The 24,321-nt window shown below is 45.6% G+C and overlaps 1 protein-coding gene across 4 annotated transcripts in view; it reads right to left on the minus strand.

Moving 5' to 3' along the window:
• Nucleotides 1-24,321, minus strand: part of PAX5 (paired box 5) — a 124,623-nt gene that overhangs the window by 39,731 nt on the left and 60,571 nt on the right. For 2 of the 4 annotated variants that reach the window (XM_051777532.1, XM_051777533.1), the window contains exon 7: nucleotides 19,492-19,621. In XM_051777532.1, coding sequence (XP_051633492.1) covers nucleotides 19,492-19,621 — 130 coding nt within the window. Of the gene's footprint in view, nucleotides 1-18,890; nucleotides 18,963-19,491; nucleotides 19,622-23,582; nucleotides 23,640-24,321 lie in introns of those variants that run through there. The other 2 variants (XM_051777534.1, XM_051777531.1) reach the window with 2 other exon arrangements.

Below are 24,321 nucleotides of genomic sequence, written 5' to 3' on the forward strand. Positions count from 1 at the left end.
ATCCTGAGCTCTTGTTCCTGGCCCTGTCACATGGCACAGCCTTAGTCAGGTGCCTGCAAATGTCAGTGGCAAAGAAAGGGACCTGTATTGGTGCTGGTCTGCTGCCAGGACCCCTGGGGACCGCTGCCCCTAGGAGCCTGAACATGTTGCTCTCTTTATTGGTGGAAGCAGCAGCCTCCCTGCCACACTGGGCACCGGCTACCCCAGACATGAGGCAGCTGTGGAATGCTATAGCCAGGCATGCCATCACTTAACATTCAAAAAACCAAAAACAAGTAATTGGCAGAGACGTTTTTGGGGAGCCACTTCATGTCTGTGCAGTAAGCCCAAATTTCCAGCCTATCTCAGTTATACCCATTATCAGAACTGACTATAACTTTGAAAAATCCAGCTTCCACTTACAAAAGCTCTTCTCTTGCCCAGTTCCAACTGTTATCCTAAAGAAAAGGTTTTGGTCAAACGTACAATTCTGTTATCAGGAAAAGGACCTGATGAGTTCAGTCAACTGGCTCCTGAGCCCCTTACCACCTGGGGACTAGTATGTGTCACCCATGATGTGCCCAGTTAAGTGGCACAGGGCAGTGGAGCACTGGAACCAGAGACAATCATGTCTCAAAAAAACTACCTGGTTTTATTGCGTACAAATCACTGCTCTACACCGAGCACAACAGCACCTCAGTCATTACTGCCTTGGGTCCAGAGCCACTGGGCATATGACCAAAAGTGGCTCAGACTTTGCGTACCACCAATGCCTACAGGATGGCATCTCACCCCATTCTACTGGGAAAGGAGATGTCACCAGCGCAGGACCCCAACACACTGAATTGCTGCTGTTAATGAATAACTCCCCTCCTGTGGTCATCTTGCTCTATTTGTGGACATCAAACCCAGTGCAGTGTGCTTACTGTGATGAGTTACCTCTCCTGCACCTAATTAGAGGCAGATAAAACAGTGGTAACACACAGATCACCTGTAATGATTTTGCTGACTCGATTATTCTTCTGACAATTAGCTCTGGCTGCCAAAGCCTCACAGGAATGTCAAAGTCTACTTCCTACAAAGCAGGTAATGTCACAGGTATGACCATGAAATCAATAATGAGGCACAGCTCTTGCAAAGGGCACCCAGGTCAGATGGAACAGCCCTTAAATTAAACATTGATAAGCAGAACACAATTATCCATCATGTTTAAGGGCCTGCGTGAAATTAGCAGCCAAGGAGTGTGAGCAGTGGGGGAAAGATTAGTGCAGGAGGTATTGAAATGCACAGTGTCCACTGTGACTGGGGCTGCAAGTGCTCATGACAGTGGCACTGTAATCTGCTATCAAAGCCATAAAATTTATATTAAGCACACTGCACTGAAACAGAGACTGCAGATGTGGGTCTATTTTTCTCATCATCTGCAAGGCAGCAGCAGATGTCCAAAGCTGCCCTTTGGAGCAAGTGTGTCTGCTACTCTTCCCATTGACACAACTTCACTTTCAAAAAAGAGGCAGGGCAAGGAAAAGAGAAAGGAAGGAAGAACAATGCTTTCTAGCAAAGCAATAATGCAGTGGAGAAGTACAGACAAATACTCCCATGTTTTCTCTGCTTAGAAATCTCTGTGATTTCTAAGCAGGAGTCCTGGAGCTAGAGTGCTCTGCGCTTGCCACCTTCTCTTCTGGACAATCTCCTTTGGCTGCTGCTGCATAAAATTCCGTTCCCTTCTTCCGTGCAGCCACAGAGCTCTTGCACTCCAGGAACAACTCAACAGTCCTGCTTCTCACATACTTTTTAGGGTTGCTAGAATGAAGTTTTTTCTGCAGAGTTGAGCTGAGCTGCACCATTATCCACCTTGATCTTTAAAGTCCCCCTGGTTCTCTTCACCCTCCCATAACACATGCGAGGTTAGAATTCCCCAGCTTGACCCCTTCATTCAACGCACACATTCACACTGTATTGGAGGGGATACCTGTGTGAGGAGTAGGGAAAGATACTCTGACAACAACTCTGTAAGGACCCACCCCTACCCTAAGTCTTGTGTGGCTGACAATTGGCCACACATTAAAATGCATCAGCATAACGGAATCTTTCCCTGGCCCATGATAAGCAACACCTTCATGCCTCACAAAGTTTCCCTTTGTCAACACCAGCATGGGGCTAGTAGGGCCACTAGTGGTCAGGGTGGAGCCAGGCTTGGCTTGGCTAGGTCTCCAGTGCCCAGCTCCATGTGTGGAGGGATGTGGGAAAGTGTAGGGATGTGGGAAAGTGTGGGGATGCATGACAGAATGATAGAGAGCATCTCACTACACTCCAGATACACACTACCACAATCCCATCTCTGGTGTTTCATCTATCAGGGGGCACAGAGAGGAAGGGAGGGCAGATGGAGGTGAGTACGAGGATGATGAGATTTTATGGGAAGATACATGGTGGTCTGGATCTGTTGAATCCCTTTTGTGGGGCCCTTCCCCTCTCACACTTGCCTGGAGAACAGAAGACGAGCAACAGGTCATAAGCAGCATGGGGCACATGGTTGCGGCTGGAGCAGCACCCTGCAGGAGAGGGTCCTCTGGGGAGCTGGGTCTGCCTGGCATAGCCCACAAATCCCACACAGGTGCTTGTCTCTGCACTGCTCCTGCATGTCTAAACCCTGGGAACACCTCTGTCAACGAGGAGCACAGTGCCTCTGAAAGGAGGGGACAAACAGGCACAACAGAGCATCTTCAGGCACACAGTGAGGAGGAGGTAGCAGACCACAGACTTCAGGTTCACCTTTATACTACTGTATAAAGCCACAGACTTCAGGTTCACCTTTATACTACTGTATAAAGCAAGGATATTTTTAAATGAAACCTTTACATTAGAGACAGAAACGCCCCCAGAAAATTTGAAGGGTGGAACCCTGGATTATGCAAGTAGAGAGCTGTTCATCTGTGCATTTTAACTCTTAAACTGAGAGTTTATGTGAAAAGTTCTGAAGATGCTAGAATATTTGATTTTCCTTTAAAAAAAATTTCAGATCTCATTTTGAAGTTTAGGATTACTTTTCTATGTAAAATGTAATGTACTGAAGACAGATACAAAATGTGTCTCAAACAAAACCAAGAAGTGCACACTGCTCTGGGCCAGTTTTACCTTGTTTAGTAATTTCAATTGTTAAAATTTCTTCAGATCTGGGGGGTTTGGGTGGGGGTTTTTGTTTGTTTGTTTGTTTTTAATAGGAAACAGACCTGAACAAAGTAAAAATATTGAATATTTTCACAGGGCAGGAAAACCTATTCTCTGTTTTAGTTTCAAGTATGGCTCAGCACACGGTGGCAGCCGTTGGATCTGCAGGGCCTTGCCACAGCCAAAAGGGAGGCTGGACCCTGTGTGTGCTCAGCCAGAGATGGTGCCCACAAAAAGGGCTATGGTGGCCCAAGGACCCAAAAGCCCAAGCTTGGATAAAGCCCCACTGACTCCTGGTCCAAGGCTCGGTCCCTCCACCAGTGTGGTGGAGAAGAGCCTCCCCAGACACCAGGCTTCAGGAGCAGGGGAAGGCAGCTTGTCCTGGCCTTGACAGGATGGGATTTGCTGATGGTCAAAATGAGATCTCAAAAATGAGACTCCAGTTCCATACCACTGAAATGGAGAGTTTTAACTGAAATTCAGCTGGTTTCAGGTCTGCTGACACCTTCTCTGGAAAGCAGCCCGAAATTGGCTCCTCTGTCCATTTATATTTCCGTGGCTCACAATGCAAGGTAGGAAGAGCCAAAATTGAGACAGTTAGCATGTGGGAACTGATGAAGCAGCGTGAGGGAAGCCAAGCCAGCTTCCATAGGCTCTGGAAAGGAAACAGAGCAAGGAATGCAGCCTAGAAGCACGGATGCAAAAAGGTGTGCATGGGACAGAGAAAAACATAGGCTTGTCCGCCTGCTCTGGTTACACCACTGGTGCCAATTATACAGATCTGCAGTTTTCACTCTTTCAAAAGGGATTCACTGCACATTAAGTGCTTTCCTCAGCAATCTGTGTTGATTTGGAAATGACATCAAGTGTTTCCTTTGAAGGCAAAAACCCCATGTGTCTACTTATCTGAGAGACCAGTTAGCCTCCTCCTGTCAAATCTACATGTTTAAAGGGGAGGGAAAAGAAATCTCACGTAAAAATAATGGGCTTGCCACCATGGCAGGTCTTAGACTAGAAAATGTTATTTTTTGGTCAAGTGCCATTCATCACTCAGTGTAATTCACAAGAAGCAATGAAATGAAACTTTAAAATAGAAATAATAAACCCAACTTTAAATAGTTCAGCATTACATAAATGCAGAACAAACCAAAATCAAAAGCCAAAATATAAAATAACAATGCTAAAACAAAACACCTCTTCCTGCTAAAATGAGGAAAGTGTGAGTATGGCTGTTTTTCTGCTACTGTGTAATATGCTTCTGCATTTCATATCACCTCACATCTCAGGTCTGAACAACCTTACACACCTCACAACCACCACCAAATTAAAGATGGGTTTTTTTCATCCCATTATTTCTAAAATGTACTCTAGCCAGCACGCTACATTCAATGAATGAAAGAAGTAGGAGAATTAAACCACGCAATGAAACAGCTTTCTGACGAATAAAGCTATGGAAATTTTAGGCTCCATTTACTTCTCAATCTAATTTTGCCCTCCAATGCACATTATGTCTGAAATGGGATCTCATGTGGTTTGATCAGTGCTCTTAACGCATACAGAAGCAACATATTCCCTTTATTGTTGTTTCCTTTCTGCAGCACAGCAATACTTCTTATAAGAGCAGCACAGTAGGCTCAGGGAGACTGTCTCCAGAGTAATAACTGTGCTGCTGGAAAGACGCAAGATGACCAAGATGATTAGCGCCTTGAAAAGTTTGTGATCTGGGGGATCCCTGTTCCTGCAACTGCCCAGCTAGGTGTTCAATACTCCACAAAAATCACAAGAGAGACTGAGTTACCAAGAGATCTTTAAATAAAATATTTTTTCCTTTTGTTTCTTTTTCACTGTTTGAATTTTTGCAAAAGCCCAGAAGCTGTTTTCTATTCTCTCTTTGCAATAGAGGAGACTAAAAAGAAATAACCATCAATTTGTGAAGAGTTACAAACTCTTCTCACTGTAACAGGGCTCCCGACACTGGAACTATAGGAAAAAAACAAACAGTAGCAATTGTAGCCTAGAAACTAGAGCATTGTTAGCAATTTACTGTGGTGCCATGGATGCTCCCAAAAACTAATGGATATGTATGGGGAGAGGTGGCTGGCCTCCAACCTCTCCCTCTTCAAGAAATGGAAATGCAGAATGTTTCCAACCTCACATGTTCAGCCCATTTAACAAATCTCATTTATGAGTTTAGAAAAGGGATAAGCATGGCAAAGCCAGCCCTGGGGAGCAGTTCAGCACACTTTGCAGGTCCATAGCCTTGGCTCAAGCTAGGAGCTGCCCTTGGGACAGAGAAGCTGTTCCCAAGGGAGAGCATTCTTCAGTAGGGCTCAGACCTTCAGGATTCAGTCTGGAGACTTGACCAAAAGATCTCGCTGTCCACAGACAACTCGGAGGCAGCAGCACAGGCAGCTGCCTTGCCTGTACCAGGCCATGAATCCATCTCTGGGACCTTCCCATGGCAGTGCATGAGGAAAAGCATAGAGACATCCCCTCCATCACTGTCTGCCACCACAGCCATTCCATGATGGGCATCTGAGGATGCTCCTGACCTGGTACCCCACACACCATGAGCATGGCTGCCACTAGCTAGGGGTGCTGGGCTGTGACAGGAACTGCCTGAAAAGGCCCTGCAGGTGCAGATGTCGCTCCAGAGCATCTGTACTATGATATAAGATATATGATCTGATATATGATTCCAGGCAGGGCAGCCCACCTCCTCCTCCCATCCTGGCAGCTGAGGGTACACTGCCCCCAGGTCTGAGGACTACACATGATGGCCTGGGGAGGCTCCTAGAATCCAGGCAAGCCTGTGTTGGTAGGCTGCTGAGCACTAGGTCCCTGACACAACCTGGTAGGCTGGGATGGCACTGGCAGGGAGGGGGCCTCATGCTCCCCAGCTGTGTACGGGAAAGCGGGAAAGCAGGCAACCAGGCAAGAGGGGAGGACATGGGTTTCCAGGCACCTTGCAAAGGACAGCAGTGACATCCAGAGGGCCTTTGCAAGCAGTGAGACCAGAAGGAGAAGCTCAGGCACCACGTAAACCTGCCTTGATGGCAATCCCTTTGGTCCCAAGCCAGAGCAGTGAAACCCCCCAGCAGTGCCCACCCCAATGACTGACATTGTGCCACCAGGTCTCCACCTGGGGCTCTGGATGTCGAGCTGGGCTTGAGACAGCAGCAAAGTGCTGGGGCTGCAAGCACTTGGCCAGACACCAGGCAACCTAGGGCTTCACTGTCCCATCTGCTCTCATGCAGACAGACACCTTCCCATGCAGGGGAACCCTGTCAACACTGACATGGGTGGGTATAACCTGGCAGCCTACTGGCACATCCAGAGACAGAAACACTTGAGCATATTGACAACTGGTTATTCAACTCGCTATACAAGCACAGAGGGAAAGAAAACCCAACGGCTTCCACCAATCTTTTTGCAGCAACATTAAACCCATACTGATATTTTCATCTCACAAGAATCAGTATTTATGATCTGCATCTGGAATTAATCTGAGATGGAGACATTTCCAATCCAAGCATCATTGCTAATGTCATCAGCAGTTTTCTATTCACAAGAGAAATATTTACACCCTAGATTTCAACATCCTAATTAGGGTTCGACAAAGTCCAGATTGACAATCCATGTACTATTTTTCTGATATTTCTGTAATACTTTTTTTAACCTGGAATAAGTTGAAAAGTTGAAATCAGGCACTATACCTGAATCCTGTGATGGAAATAGTGAAGCTGCAGAAACATTGTCACCCTTGGGTTTCACTGTTTTCCATTAAATATTCTCAGTTGTCAGGTTTGAAATATTTTATTCTCTTTAGTTGAAGGAACCTGAAACATCTCATTTGAAATCACTTTAAGACAAATTGATTTTTCATCTGCCCTGTGCAGTAGCAGGACCAAGTTCAGATTTCCAAGTCTCACCTCTTTCTGAGCTGCCTGGTGAGTAGCCATCATCTCTCATAACATAGTAGATGTGTACCTCAACTGATGCAGCCATCATCTCTCATAACATAGTAGATGTGTACCTCAACTGATGCACCATGTAGTTCAGAAAATAACACACATATGGATTACTTTATGGGAAGCAACCTTCAGTGAGTTCAGATTAGAGGAGAGAAGGAGATGGGGAACTGGATTTGCTCCAAGCCACAGTGGGAGATTCCCCTTCTGCCACATAAATGCAGGACTGAAGCAGCCCATGAGTACCAGCACCAGGATGGGGGGATGCTGCACTGGTGCCCAAGGTCATGGGGCATCTCCACCCATCCTGAGAGCCAGGGGCTTTGCAGCCTGCCTGGATCTGGGTAAGACACTCAGGGCTTGCCCTGTCCTCAGCCATCACCCTCCACCTGGGAGTTCCCAGCTCACATTTCTCACTGTCTGCACCACAGTTGAGGATGTCAAGCAGGGACAAAAGCAGGGTAGGAGAGTGGCCAGAGGAGGTCCCCGGTGCCCGTCACGGCATCAGGATTTATAACTGTATTAAATGGCATGACAGTTGGTCACAATAAATCCGCTCCCCTTCTTCCCAAATCAGAGACAATAAAAGCTTTGGCAGTGAAAGTCATTCATCATCATAAAGACTTCAGACGTTACAGCCATCAATTTCACTCACATTCTTAATACACTGGAGAGGAGTGCTGGAGTTTTAGGGGAAAAAAAGAGGGGGAGAGAAGAAAGGGAAAAATAATTAAAAGAAAACAGGACGAAAGATTGGACAGGAATAATTAGAAAGCTCAGAGAAAGGAGTGACTTCAGGACAGCACTTCTGTTGATGGGGGTAGAAGTGCTCTGCTCTCCATGGGGCATATGTGATGCTGAGCAAAGCTGCCGGGTGTTCCTACCACCCCAATGGGTCCACTGAGGAGGAGGGGCTGGGACCATGTTCTGGAGGGGTGACAGAATGCCACCCTGACTCCCTTCTTCTCTCCAGTCCCGTGGTGCCACCACTGGTCCCTGCTGCCGTGTAGTGGGGCCAGAGGAATGGTGATGAGCGTGGGGGCTGGTTCTGGTGGAGCACCAGCCTCACAGCAATGACAGTGCCTTCACCTCTGTGGGGGAGGTCCACTCTTCCTCAGCAGGAGGGACACCCCCCCATCAGAGGCCTGCTGCAGCTGAGGGGCCTCAGAGCAGCCGCCACAGGAAGGGAGTGCTTGGCTGAGGGTCTGCAGGCAGCGCCTTGCAGAGGAAAGCACAAAGGTAACCCTGCGGTCTATGAAGCCTCAGGTGAGGTGACACACAGAAGCAGTGGCTTTGCATTACTCCAAGGGGCCAAGCACGGGGACAGGCACCACTGCCCACCACACAGTGGTCGAGGCAGGGAGGTAGTGTCACATCCAAGGAGCATTATCCATGTCACAGTAGGGTCCACCGATACTTCGCTCATATCTTGAGAACCTGAGAGCTTCTTTCATTAAAGCCTGAGTTGATATCAAGACTTGAAGGCAGTGAACACCCCAGCAGAACATGGACAAAATTTATCTCCTGAGTGGTGAGCCTGTGGCACTGCATGCTCAAGCCTGTTAAACAGCAGTGAACCCTTATACAATGAACAAGAGTGCACTTGGCCATGAGCTGGTGATCCCACCTCTACATGTCCCCAAAAGATCCAATGTACCTCCTGCAGCCTTGTGCATCCTCACAGTGGGAGACCACAGCAGCTACCTACACCTCTCATGACCAACTATTTGACTTCAGAGCTAACACCAGTCATTGTAGGGTGGATGAAGCCATGGGAATGCTCTGGAATAGGATGTAGGGATGCATGGAGCACCTCCTGGTGTGACCTCAGCAGCAACAGGCAAAAATACAAATAGCAAAGGCACAGTCCTGCACTTCTTCACCCTGCACACGTGCAGCTTACATGACACATGTAACATATGTCCCTGTCACACCAGTTATTGCCAGTGTCTGCTCATTCCTGTGATGACTGTTCTCAGTGCAGTTCCACAGGGAAAGATGGGCAATGCTCTCCAGACATCTCAGGGGACATGTGCAACTCTGTCACCTGGACTAGGCTGGGCAAAGCCCTGGCTCAGCAAGATCAGTTCAAGTTTTGCCCTCATCCAGTGCCTATCTCACTAGCTTTTCTGTCTCTGCACCAGACCTGGACACATTTAGGACTGCCTGTACTGGCTAGCATAGGCAGGTCAGGCAGCACAGGCAGCACAGGACACAGCTCCACTGCGAGCAGCTACTGGGCCTGTTCAAGGTTACATCAGTGCCTGGGAAAAGTCTTTGTCTATATTTCATAATTATAATTATATTAACAAAGACAGAAGGAGCAAAACCAAGGCCTCTGTTTAGCACCAAAAGTCTGATTTGCTGACAAAGCAAGTCTCATCCACATCCCCCAACATCCCACACGTCTTTTGGACTTTGCAATTAGTACAACTGCAGCAGCATCTGCTGCCTTCACACCACACTCTTCCAAACCCTAGATCCTCTTGCAATCCTTAATTACCAACAGTCCAGGATCATCCTTCCCACAGAGAATCCTCACATATGGGGAGGCCGCCAGGTCTGAACCCACAACTGCCAGAGCCGAAGCCTGCTGGGGAGGGGACAACCCACATATGACCCCTCTCTAGAGGAATACTGTTGATACACAAGCCTTTTTTTTAGGAACTAGTGCTCAAAAAAAGGTACAGTGTCATCATAGAGCTGCTGAGCTCAAGGAATTCAGGCTGTTACAAAGAATGTAGGATGAAAAGAAAAGCTCCAGAGGGACCCTGACACTCCTTTCACTCTTAACTGAATTCAGTTTTCAGCCACCTCTTTGTGAAAATCCCAAGCCAGGTGTCAAGTCTGTGGCAGCACAGGCAGTGCCTGTCCATGATGATTCTCAAGGGATTTCCACAAACAATATTCCCCATGCTGGTAGATGTGCCAGTTCCATTAAGCAGCTCAAAACCAGGCAATTCATATTTTGAGTGCCAGTGATGTTTTTCCTTTTTTTCCACTGCATTTTGCTTTTTGCATTTTTTTTAATTACAGTTTAACATTTTTATGAGAAATAATACCAAAACCTGAAATTCACACATTTTTAGCCTGATATAATACAAAGTCAAGAAGAAACAATGGTACATTACCAAAAAAAAAGCCCCAGGTAGATTTATAAAATCTCTATTCACAGCTAACACAGTCTTTTCCAAGGACAGCACTACAGGAAGAGCTCTTTCAAAAAATATAATAGAGAACATAAGCAAGAGCTTTCCTCATAAAATATGCTGCAGCACTATTAAAACAAGATTTTAAACACTTTACACTTTGCAGCTTTTCTTTCTTGAATCCTTTACAGTTTCTCTCAGATTTCTCCCAGATTTAAAAAAAGGCATGCTGCCATTTCTAGGGGATGGTAGGAAGGTGAGAGCAGACAGCAGACAGCAAGAGTACTTGTGGCATACTCTCCATTGCCCAGGGATGCCCTGGAATGATCTTTGTTTTGCCATTCCCTCTACTCCCTTTCCAGCACTGCTAAGGCCACCATTAACCATGCCCCCAATGCCACATTCACAGGGTTTTTAAATCCTTTCAGGAAAGAGGACTCACCACTGCCCTAGGCAGCCTGTGCCAGGGCTGGACAACCCTTTTGGTGAAGATATTTTCCCAATATCAAACCTAAACCTTCCCTGAGACAACTTGAGGCTATTTCCTCTCATCCTGTCACCATTTCTCTGGGAGCAGAGTCCAACTCCCACCTGGCTCCAACCCTCCTGTCAGGGAGTCTTAGAGAGTGAGAGGGTCCCTCCTGGGCCTCTTTTTCTCCAGACTGAGCCCCCTGAGCTTCCTCAGCCACTACACATCAAAATTGTTCTCCAGACCTTTCCCCAGCTCCATTGCTTGTCATTGGACACACTCCAGCACCTCAGTATCTTTTGGAGGTGTTTTCAACCACTATCATCAAAACAATTACCTTGTCCTAGACGTAATTTCTGTAGCCTGACTCAAACTGCCATTAGACTTTATTTTTGTGTTGTGCAGATACACAGATGCCAACACATCTCCCTACTCACCTGGAAATATCATTTTGGTGGTTTGCACAGACACTCTCAGATGTTTTGTTATTGTTCTGGGCCAAAAACAGGAATTTAGGAAGCATTTATGCTAACTCGAGCGTTTTACTTTCTTTTTTTTTCTTTCATTTTTCTTTTTTTTCATTATTTCCAGTTTGGAGATCTATAGGAGATTTACATAATTTCTCTGGCAGTGAGAAGTGCCGCCTGGGGGTTGAAGTGGCCTTGGATGCCCTAAAGCCACCAGCCAGCTCTGCACACCTGAATCCCTGGTTGCCATGGCGGTGGGTGGCACAGGTGGGTGAGAGTCCCCAGGACCCAAACACCAGCACAAGACTGTGCATGTACCCAGCAGGACATTTTCCACCCGTGGGTGCAGAGTTGGTTTGATGCCCTTTTTTTTTTTTTTTTTTAGGGCATTTCAGACCAGGGTAAAACATGAAGAGGTGGCTCAGCATGTTTGCAGAACAAGCCCCAGCCCTGCCGCAATCAGGGCAACACAGGGGCACCAGAACCCTCTTGTCTTAATCCTCTTGCCATCGCTGCTTTATTTAAAATTGTATTTATTATCCATACCACAGCGGTATTGGGGGTAGGGGGAAACAGATTTAATTAATTAGAGGTTGCAAAATCCTTAAGTAAAAGATGCTATGTAAATGCAAATTGTTATTATACATGCGTTGCACCAAAACATGTTTACCACAGTTAAATTCGACATTTAAATCCACGGCCAAACTCCCAACAGAGTCAGGCTGTACATCATCAAAAGAGGCAGTTAATAGCCTGAGTCTTAGTGGGGTACAAGTGCCCTCGTTTGCTTTCTCAAATGCGCTTGTTCTTTTTTAATGGCAAGATAAGAATTCATAAAAATGGAAAAACTCAACAGTGTTGCACTTAGACTCTGTACTATCATTAAAACTGGCACTTTCGTTTTTCAGAGTGGCTGCCTTTCCACGGAAGGTTATGTGGCCTTTTTTCAAGTCTTTAACGTGACAGGCCCTATTGGGAGTGACAAAGAGATTATTGGAAAACACATCTGTACTTTTATCTATTAAATGTAGAAACTAAGCTGTAAATCTTAGCATTATGGTTCACTGGAAACCAGTCATCTACCAACACCAATTTGCACTTCAGATCAGTCCCACAGAAATCAAAGTATAAGTCAGTGATAATGTTTAAACACAGATCAACATTTCCATGTTGGGACAGATTATATAGTGGCCTCAGAAGATTTGGTGGACAAAATATAGTGGCCTCAGAAGAAGATTTTTTTATTATTGCCATAGACAATATATATTGCTATAGACAACTAGACAACAACAACAACACAAACAAACAAACCAAAACAAACACCAAAGCATTTTTCCAGAAGAAAAAGCAATTTCAACAAAATCAAACCTTCTCTTTACTTTCTTCAAAACCATGTTGATTTGGGGATAGGGGAGTGAGTAGAGAAAAAAAAAGGAAGAAGGAATTGTGAAAATTTTACATGTCTTATTTCAAAGAGTTGGAACAGGAAGTATAAATTGAAACTACTTTTTATTATTAGAAATGCAAATATTTTTTAATTTGAAACCAAAATAATTGAAATACTTTCATTCAGCTGGTGAAAACACTGCTGGAAAACTGTTGTTGACCATTAGCTGGATAACAGTTCCCTCCAGGACTTTTGTGTGACCCTTCTTTCTCTGTGGGCCAGGCCCATTCCACCCACACAGGTCCAGCGTAAGCTAAGCACTCTTCATTCTCTCAATAGCCATTGGAAAGACCCAGCCACCCACTGATAAGGATCACTAACTTTATATGCAAAATTAATGAGAAAAGACACCTTCTAGTCCTAATTAAATATCTAATTTCTAACCTGTGGAGAGAGGAAGGCTTCCCCAGACCCCTCGACCCAAACGCTGTTTTCTAGGGTTGTTCAGATGAATCCTCCATCCACAGGCTGAGGAAGATCTGTTACTCAGATCTTCTGGAAATGATCTGCGTCTCACTGCCACTTGATTTCTTGTTGAAAAAAACAAGAAGTCCTTTTGGATTGCATTGAGCTAAATGCTGAAATCTATTGGGGTTTTATCCTGGCAAGAGATCAGACTGGAATTTTAGAGAAGCAACTCCTTTCCTCCTATTGAAGGCATCAGAATCCATAGTGGCTACCAATACTGAAGTCCTCAGGGAGAATTTGATTTTGGTATGGTTTGCAGTCTAACTGCACTACCACCGTGCCTAGCTTCAGAAGGGACCAGTAGTATCTGCCATTCAACAAAACCTAGCAAAACACTGGCCCATAAATTGCAGTCACAGCACAATGGGATGAACAAAGAAGAATGAAGAGTTAGGAAGCAGATGAGACTGAGCACTCCTAAGGAAAAACACACTGAGAGGCTGGGTGAGGACTATATGTCACAGCAGAATAGTAACAAGAAACATCTGGTCCTTTGACCTGCATTTATCCCATTTTAGCATCTTTGTTCCCTAACTACAAAAATGGAACATAATTCTCAGGAATATGGATTGTTATTCCTTACTCTCCCTGCATGGGTGTGTAAGCTGTGAGGAGGACCAAATGAGCAAAAGCTGATAGAGGTGTGCCCGCATGAAAGAAGATCAGCCTCCTCTACTCCAACATCTGGCAGAGGAACCAAACCAAAGCACCCTGACAACACTTTACCCTGTGATGCTTCTTTTAATAGAGTGATATAGTGTTCACATCGTACCCCACTGCAGTGAATCATGCTGCTCTGCCCCTGGGTGAGGCTGGCTGACAGCCACTCTTGGCTCTGCCACTGCAAACCGACCCCATTGCCAGACGCAGCCAGGGTTGCTGTGGGTTGATCAATCCACCCTTGGCACTGTATTGGAGAGCCACATAAAGGTGCCAGCTTAACATGGCTTTGTCCTCTCAGAGTGATACCCACCACGCTGAAATCAGCAAGTGGGAGCAGGAAAAATGCATGTGCAGGTAATTAGTAACAATCACAGGCTGCTTGGAAACTGCTGACGACAGCAGTAATGAACTGGGCACATGTCATTGGCTTGTAAATGGAGAGAACACTTAAGGACTGTGGCAGCACACAGTGATGGAAGGGATTTCTTTAAACTTAATATTTAATGTGGTATAAAATTGATGCAGAGAAAGCGAGTGGTTCTTTAATCAGATATATTTGGCTGGTGGTCCATAATACAACAGAGTTGGTGGCTGAAGCAATACTGAGAGCTGTCACTAAATTTTTCCTTAGCAGCAAGTATTAGCCTGAATGCCAATGTTTCAGCAATCCTTTGGTTTTCAAGAACCATTCCAAATGTTTGGATATGCCAGCTAGCTAAGAGAGAGAAATTTTACATTTTCTATCCACAACTGCATAGAAGATCTTTGTCATCTCAAACCTTTGCCGGCTACATCACAGCCTGGCAACAAGAACAACAAAAAACTGTAATCATAGTTCACTCAAGACCTCTGTTCTCAGACGTATTTCCATTATATTCTTTTACAGTCTGTCTTACAGATTTAAGACTGACAAGATGAAGTAGACTTAGTTCTCTTAGCGTATGGCAGCTCAGACTGCTCCAGACTTTCTCATAAAAACTGCCTTGAATAGCAGATATAGTTATCGAAAGGACATAAGTGTTCTTGGCTCAAACTCCTGCTTTTCATATTTCAAGTTACTTACCCACCTTTCAGCCTTACCAATAGCCTTATTCTTTATTGAAGCATCATGCAGTCGTGTTCACAGCTTTGCTTCACACACACCAGAAGAGTTCCTGGTACAAGTGACACAGTTGCTCTGGATACCACAACTCATTTGCCAATGTTTTAAGCAGCTCTAGGTCTTATGACAGTGAAGCTTTTACAAAAGTGTTTATAATCTGGAATGTCAACTGAGAAGTGAGGTCAGTCTCAAGGCATTAGCAACACCAGATACAGACTTTGATCATTTTGTGGACTTTTATCCAACTAACTCTCACTTTTTTACCTGAAAACACATTATCTAGCATGACTAAAACATGTTGTCCCCCAGGGCCTTTAGTCTCCTTCTCTGAGTTTGATCAGATAAATCACAGCCTTTCTGGAACAAGGAAGAGTGGAAACACTCAAAAAAGGGTGAAGAAATTAAAAGCAATGCAACTTCCTGAATCTCAAGAGAAGACTAGAGATCAGGTTGGCCCCTCCTCCTCCAATGACAAGCAGTTCACAAATGAAATGCCATCACAGATCTGCAAGACTTGGACTCTGGATGGCCAGACTGAGGGTGACCCAGAACCAGGGGCTGGCTCTGGCAAGACTTCTCTCATGAACCAGGGTATGACCACTGAAGTAGGTCAGCTGATACAAAGCTGACCGTCCTCCAGAGGTTGCTGCCTTATCGATTACCTACCTCTACCCACCCAGCCCAGCCCTAGAATGCTAAACCACCACTGAATTTTATCACAGCTTTAGTCAGACAACAGACAACTAAAAAAACTCTGAGAAGGCAGAGTAGGTAGTGTGTTTGCAGACATTTCTTGGACCTTGCACTCGTAACCGCCATTGTGCACCATTTCCCAGTTCCTGATTTTCAGAGGTACTTATCACAGATGAAAGTCCTGTGGCAATACACAGCTTGTGGTTACAATGGAAATAGGGTCAATAAAAGTGTATCCTTTTCCAAATCCCTTATCCTACTGAGGAAATAGGCTGGGAAAAGAGCTGTGACTGAAGAAATGAGTTAATTTTGGGGAGAAAATAGAGAAGTCTGTCCAGAACTAAAGTGAGAAATGCATCATCAAGCGTGCTATAATGGACACACCTTGCACATTACAAAGCATGGCTTGCTGCTGAAGCCCTCCTGCTCCTGACAGTCTGCACATCCTTTCAGCTCCTCAGGAAAGAATCAGGGCAGGGGGCATGACTTGGGCATATGGTACGTGCCTAGTGCTATACAATCCAGATTGTTATACAGATTTCTGAGCACTTCTAGAGCATATCCAGCACAAAACAATTCCTATGGTTATTTAAAAAGGAGGGAGGATAGCAGCTAGACAGCCTCCTCCAAAAATATATCAAGAGGCATACATTTTAAAAGGATTTTGGTATGCTTGTGTAAATCCAAGTTTTATGAATGCAGATGATAGAAGACTATACAGCACTATCAAACTAAAGATATAAATACCCACTGTCTTGAAAAACATGTTCTGTTGTAGCTCTCACTCTGTCATATTTTAAACCTGATGGCAGCTTTTTTCTAGAGCTGCTGCTCATAAAGTCTGCTCCATGTTTTTGAGGACAACTAGCAAATTTAACATTTGGAACTTTTGCTCAAGTGTAGGTAACACCACAGGGACAACCTCTATAAAATCAATACTAAGCTCCGCAGTATCACCTCTGTAGTTGGTTTTGCTCTAATAAATGATCAGCTAGCTCACCACATTCTAAGGAGGTAGCAACTAGAGACACGCGAGAAGTGCTTAAACAAGTGTAAAAGAAGAAGTGCTGCTGATGTACCAGCCAAAACAACAGCTCTTGGCTGAACCTCATTTTGGCCAGGTGCAGATCCTGGATGGGCAGTTCCTTAGAAGACAACAGAAGGGAGGGAGCATTCAGTTTCTCTATTATCATCTTGGTTTCCTAACTTTGGCCCATGATAATGTAGCTCAGTTATCTCCTGCTACTTTGCCTCCCCCCAAGGACACAGCTCCCGTCAGCTCCCACTGCGCACTGTGGACACTCCCAGGCGGGAGATGCCCGCAGTACCTGCTCATGCAGTTAGAGGTGCTATCAGGCTGCACAAATGTCTAACAGGGCACAAGGTTTGTCATGGGACAAACACTCAGGAGGAGGAACTAAAAGGCAGCAGAATGCCCATGATGGCCTGAGACAGCCTGGGTCTTCTGCAATGAGCAGCACTTCAGGCTTCAAATTAAAATGCAGGGAATCATAGAATCATTTAAGCTGGAGTTCTGCAGCAGATAAGTGAGAATAAATTGCCTGAGGAGAAATTACTTTTTAACTTTCATAGGTTGTATGAGTGACTTATGACGACCAGCATGACGATTCATGTTTCTTCTTACATATTCCTTTCAGTTTCCTTCTATTCTATGATTCTATAAACAGCACAGACTCATAGAATCATAGAGTGAATTGCATTGGAAAAGTTCTCTAGTTCCACCCCCTTGCATGGACAGGAACACCTTCCACTGGACCAGGTTACTCCAAGCCCTGTCCAATGTGACCTTGAACACCTCCAGGGATGGGGCATCTACAACCTCTCTGGGCAACTTGTGCCAGTGCCTCATCACCCTCACAGTAAAGAATTTTTCCCAATATCTAATCTAAACCTATTCTCTTTCAGTTTAAATCCATTTTCCTTTGTCACTCCAGGCCCTTGCAAATAGTCTCTCTCTAGCTGTCTTGTAGGCTCCCTTTAGTTACTGGAAGACTGCAGTTAGGTCATATTGAAGCTTCCCTTCTGCAGGCTGAACAATCCTAATTCTCTCAACCTTTCCTTACAGAAGAGGTGCTCCATCCTTTTAATCAACTTGATGGCCTCCTCTGGACTCACTCCAACAGGTCCATGTCCTTCCCATGCTGGGGCCCCAGAGCTGGAGGCAGCACTGCAGGTGGGGTCTCACCTGAGTGGGGCAGAGGAACAGAATCCCCCCACCCTTACCTGCTGCCCACACTATGGGATCAGCCCAGGACACAGGGGGTTTCTGTGCTGCCAGCACATATGACCACGCCATGTCCAGCCTCTCCCCCCGCAGCATCCCCAGGTCCTCCTCCTCAGGGCTTCTCTCAATCTGCTCATCCCCAGCCTGGATCGATCCCGAGGGCTGCCCTGACCCAGGTGAGCGCCAGCACCTGGCCTTGTTAAACTGCATGAGATTCCCATGGGCCACTTCTTGAGCTTGTCCAGGTTCCTCTGGATGGCTCTGTCCTTCAGGTATGTCACCTGCACCCTCAGCTTGGTGTCAATTGGTGAAGATGCCTTCGATCCCTTTGTCTACGTTATTAATGAAGATATTAAATAACACTGATATTGATAATGATTGATAATGAAGATATTAAATAAAACTGATCCCAGTACAGACCTATGAAAGACATAAATATATCTGTATCAATGCTCTATCTCCTTATCTCATATAAGCCACATACATCTCCAGGAGTCCCTCGTTCTGTCCATCCATCCCTAGGTCACACTGACAACTGAAGGGTCCCCAGACACCTTTCTTACCTATGAGTCCACCACTAAAACCACCCACCCAGTACCAAAGACGTATTAAAATAAGTCTCCCCATTGCCACTTCAAGATACATATGATTTTTTTAATACTTCTTCTAACTCCCTTATTTCTTTTGAATCTTCCTAAACTTTTGCTGAGAAAAGCCAAAGGCTAATGTTGTATTGGGGTAAAACAATTCTCTAACAATTGTTTTCAAAACTGCTCCTGTCCTAGATGAGACTGTAGGGCTTTAAAGATACAGAAATACTACACGAAAAACAGTATCATCTTCCCTTGTAGCAACAAAATAAAGAATTGCATGCAATCTTTGGCAAAACAGAAAAAAATCCAATAAAATTTGCACAAGTTAGACACAGCAGTAACACACAGAGGTAACATTTATATTAAACACAGAGCCTTACATTTTCAAATTCCTCATCTTTTCTGATTTGCACAATTCATTTGGGACACAATTTAATCATTTTCTTACCATTTGGCCAAACTCCTTCCAAGCAGTGTGGTCAGCCCCAAATAACTACGTAACCAAAGCATTTATCAATCTCTGTTTCTTAACTCTTGCCATATGTCTGCTGAACAAAAGCAGATGATGTGTTGTTCCCTGGATAAACAGCCTTTGCTTTTCATTTAAATGCTTAGCCTTATTGCATAGTTACAACTCTAGAAATGGTACAAAACATGAGCATTTGTAGGAACTAATAGCAGCCAAAATTCACATTTGTTTGAACTGTCATAAAAACCTTGTCCACTCAAACACACCAGGCGTATTTATGAAAAATGAGCACCAAAGCCCAAAGGCAGAGGCAAGCATTCTGCTTTTTGGTGACACAGTGGTACTCAGGATGCAGGTTTGGAGTAGAGGGGCACAGCCTTGGAGTGAAGGGATGGATACATCATTTGTTGGCTACAAGCAAACACAAATGATTTACACAAGACTTTCAATTGACTTTCAATAGAGCTGCTCTGAAACCACATTTTAAAATAGACTTTTGAGAAAATGACTCCACATCTGACACAATTATTCCATAAAGGGCCTCTCCCTACAATATGCAGGCATAGACAATTCATGTCACTTATCGGTGTTAGAAAATTGCTTACCTGTAACTATAGGATAGGACTGAGGACCAGGAACACTCGCTCCCAAATCTGCAGAAGTAGGGCTGGTTATATTTGCCTTCATGTCATCCAATCCACTAGCTAGTGAGGCCATGGCTGAGTATTCAGTTGCCTGGAAAAAGAAACAAAAGGCATTTTAGTGATAATAAATTTACTATTCAAGAGCTTTTACCTGTGCGACAGAAAGTAGGTGCAATATAGAACTCAAAAATCCTTTGTTCTGCCAGTTTTAAAGGCAATGCCCAGTTAAATGGGGCTTTCAGCACTCAGTCTGCTCAATAAGTGGGTTGGTGCTTATCACCACTGTTCTTGGAGAACACTAAAACGGGCTTTCTTTATAAAACAAAAGCCAAACTCATCAATATGTAACAAGATTTTCTTGAAGGTGGAAATTTTGTAGAATAACTGTCAAGTGCAAGTTACTTGCTTGTTAGAGAAAAATGTCCTTGCCTGTTAACCTGAACTCTCCATATTTCAGTGGTGGCACTTGAGTGGACATGCACTAACAAGAAGGGAGGAATGGTGTATCCCATTTCCCCCCTTTTCTTGGGAATGTCACATTTCTTCATCGTTTCACAAGAAAGTGCACATACATATTAATGTTTGCTTAATGGATGCATTCATAGCCAACTGTTCCTAAATTGAAATTATTTAGAAATAAATCACCTGACTGTAGTAAGGACGCTGTCTCATTTCAAGGGAATTTCTTAATTTCATTAGCCAAAGGTATTGTAAATGAGCACAGGTCCCAAGAAATTAGACCATTTGTGTCCCGTAACCTGTGTAAGTCCTGCAGCTACAGCAATCTACAGTCAGTTTGGAGGATATACATGTATATGGCACAAAGCTTATCTTCATTTGCCTTATTTCCATGACTTCTTATAGTCAGGATCATTCTCACAAAACTGGGAAGTTTCCTCATAAAGTTCTCCCTTCCCTGCTCCTATGTGCCCTTTAAGTTTTAATCTCTTATTTGTGAGATGGCAATCATGCCCATAACAAGTGGAGGATGATAATTTCAAACTAAGAATGGCAATAGGAACAGATAAACTAAAGAGCAACCACTGTGAGGCCAATCCCTGCTGAATTCCTGAAGATTAAGTCAATGCAGAAGCTGCACAGAGGTGAAGAAATGCTGGGGAAACCAGGATCACGTGGGGGTTTTTTTAAGTGACCAAAACAAAAATCAGAGTATCACAGAATCCTAGACGGGTTTGTGTGGGAAGGGACCTTAAAGACAATCTTATTCCACCCCCTACCATGGACAGGAACACCTTCCACTACACCAGGTTGCTCAAAGTCCTATCCAACTTGGCCTTGAACACTTCCAGGGATGGGACATCCATAAAAGTTAACTTTTTTTTCAAGGAAACAAAATCTGGTCTGAGTGAATACATCCTCTTGCAAGTTTGTCCAAGAACCCAGCACACAATCTGGTGCTTGCCACTAACACAACACTTTGGGTCAAATATACCTGTTAATGTCTCTGTTGCCCACCTCTCACTCAAACAGAAGTTAATTTACCTGGATAATTATGTATTAGCAGGTCTGTGTAATAAACATGTATTTTCTGGAGTACAGTCTGACACCTTGAAGGCTCCCCTGTATAAATCCCTTGCAGATGTGTGTGCCAAATGCATTTTGCGAGGGACTAGCCCCTGGCCACCCTTGTCCTGCACCCAGCCCATGGATCAGAGTCCTCTGACTCATCTTGTAGGCTCCTCCCTAACCTTTGCATTAAAGCTGTCCTGTTCCTCAGTCCTTTTAGCTCATTCCTTCTCTGACACCCTCCATACCCTCATGTTTGCCTTGCCTTCACGCACCCAGCCCCTTTCATCTGCCACGACTGCCTCAAAGACACCCACACCTCTGTCTCATCCCCCATTTCTGCCCATTGCAGAGGATGGGCCCAGGAGCATCCCTCCTCTGAGGAGGGTGCCAGTGATGGTCCCAGCCTTCCTCCTTCCTACAAGTGCAACCAAAGCTCCTTCTTCTCACTTCACATCACATCAAGGTGCATTTCTCAGTCTTCCAACACCAGTCTGAGCTCTCCTACATCTCCAACCCCACCTTCCCTTATTCAGAGTAAATGCACATGCGGCAACACTGCTGGGTTTTTTCTGTCCACAAGACACCAGACAAACAACAGCCCTGCAGAGGCATTCCAAGCAACTGATGATGCATGAGCATGGATGGGCTGGCAGCACAGCAGAGGAAAAACCTGTCTTTGTGTGCTGCTGTTTGGTATATCTGATATCTGGAAAAGAGCACACACCAATTCCTGGAGAAGGATGCCTGATTTTACCACGTTGTTCTATGAAAGCCACAACCCCACCATATCCAGACTGGAACATCTCTTCGTACTCTCCCATGGGGCACTGATCCACTGCCCCCAGTGAGCAGGGAATGAATGTGGTTTCTCACTTACAAAGTGGGAGCTACAAACTTGTAGTTTGGGAGGAAGCATCCAGCTGGGATGGGACTCTTGCCACAGGCTGGGTCATGCAAGACAACTGGGGTGGTGGTTGCACATCTAAACCCTGCCACCAAAAGCAGTTTTTGGAACTGCTGATCCTTGCACAAACCCAACTGGAACCAGCCTGGGCACCTGCCTGCAAATCTCCAACAACTCCACAGCTTGCTTCCCTTCAAAGGTCCAAGGAAGTGTCATGGGGAAAGCAGGACCAGAGTTAAAAGCTTTAACTGTAATGACCTCAAAACATTATGCCAACGAGCCATGAGCTGGTCCTTCAAGCTCAGAGAGACTAATCAGTTCCAGTGTCAGAAGCAAGCAGTGATCAGGGTGTAGCACACCCTGTCAGAGGTCAGGACAATGGTACCCCATGCTCTTCTGTGTCACTGCACCACAGAGAGTTGGAGCAATGTCAGCGGCACAGCTCCAAACCATGGAACCACATCTGTGGACTGGAGAGACTGGAAGCATTGTAGTTGCTGAGCACAGTGTGGAGGGAGAGCCCACAGTCAGGCAGTGCTGTGGTAGGAATGAGAAGGCGTAAGGTAGAGGTGTGCAAAATGGAGATCTGGAGTCCCTCCCTGCTTTTGGTCCAAATAATTTGCTGCAGACAGGAACTGCACCTCTTTTACAATGGCCCAGCAACATTTTCCTAGAGGTAAGAATAGCAAGATTTTTGGGGATTTTCCAGGCGCTTTCCAGTGTCCAGATCACTCCTTGAAGCCACCAGCAACTGAACACCAGCAGCCACACAGACCAGGCACCAACCACTCCTCCCAGCACCCAGGCGGAGCAAGTCCAGGCTGAGGGGCAGCCTGAGGTGGCTGCTGACCCCTCTCTGCTTATGCTGTCCCAGTGGAGGACTGATCATCAATATCACATCTACCTCTGCACTAGCAGTTCCCACTGCACAGCAGAGGGGGTGTGGTCAGGGCCATCAGCAGCAGGCTGGCACAGTGGCTGTGATCAACACTTGTCTGTGGGCGGAGAAGACACACCATTGCCAATGGTGAGAGACTGGGGAGAGGCGACAGTCAGCAGAAGCATCTTTTGGCCCATGAGGAGAGAAGAGCCACAGGTGCAGAGCAGAGGAGCCTTCACCCTAAAACCAGCTAGTTGGTGCTGCCTGCAGCTCTTCTCACCCCCGTGGAGGGGCAAGGGGACCCCAGTACCCCATGAAGAAGCACAAGCCTCTCTGTCACTGTGCCTTCACAATGCTGGGTGTTGACCCACTCCTGAGAGGTAAAGCGATGTCCCCTCTTCCCGCTCCCCCCAGACAGAGCTCTTTCTTTCAGGCACCCCATCCAGAGAGGAGAACCAACCCCAGGGGGAGGCAGTGCTCGTGGAGCAGCCCCTCACCCCATGGCCCCATTGAGACTCTCCTGCCAACTCTTCCCAGGAGCTTCTCCAGCTGGTCAGGGAGGGGCAGCAGAAGGGGTCAGACTTGGCTCCTGCACCAGTGACGTGGCACTGCTGCTGGTGAGGAGCAGCTCAAAATGACGATCATGGTTAGGGGTCCCTCCTCGCGCAGCTGGAAGCCTGACCTTCTGCTTGGTATGTGAAAAAGCAAGAGTCGGGTGTTCAGTACCCTAGAAATTACCTGAAAAATGACTGCCTGCGGTTGTACCACGCACTGTCTCATCAGCATGGAGCACCACTGCCATAGCATGGAGGAGAGAAAACACAAGACATGTGAAACGAGGAATAATATAAAGGAGAGAATGAGAAGCTCAAACTGAAAGGAGGAGCAAGACCAGATCTCCTGTGTCTCCCCTGCCCCGTCCCACTCAGCTCTGGCAGACAAGAGCTGGAGTCTGGCGGAGGATTGGTTGGGGTGGTGAGGAGAGAGGTGGTCTCTGAGCACCTTTGGGCAGCAGCACATGGGCAGCATGGTTTGCACAGTCCCTCCCCACCAGATTTCTCTGCAAAGTGCAAACAGGAAGATTTCTGCTCTGAGTAGATTTTTACATCCACTACCACTACAAAGGCTTTATGTCTAAATACTAACACCCCTGGAGTGGAGAAGTTAATGGGCAGATGGAGGGAAAAGGGGTGCAGGAAGGTTTCAGGATCATTTTCAAACCTGCTGCACTATAGTGAAACAGACAGACAGACCATCACCAGCTTCACCCTGCACTTTTCCTAGCAAAGATGCCGAAGTGTAACCCACTGAAAAGTCAACAGGTACAGAAATTTTCTCTTTGAGATTTATCTGGAATTTTATCCTAAATTGTTATGCAAAGATGGACACACAGTAGAGAACAAGATCATTCCCTGTAACAGCCTGGTTCTAGGGTGCCAATGTGGGAAAATCAGGGAGCTCCCATAAGCTTGGATGA

This window comes from Manacus candei, unplaced genomic scaffold, assembly GCF_025592945.1.
Source record: "Manacus candei isolate 608988 ecotype Guabito, Panama unplaced genomic scaffold, ASM2559294v1 h1tg000010l, whole genome shotgun sequence".
Classification (NCBI taxonomy): domain Eukaryota; kingdom Metazoa; phylum Chordata; class Aves; order Passeriformes; family Pipridae; genus Manacus; species Manacus candei.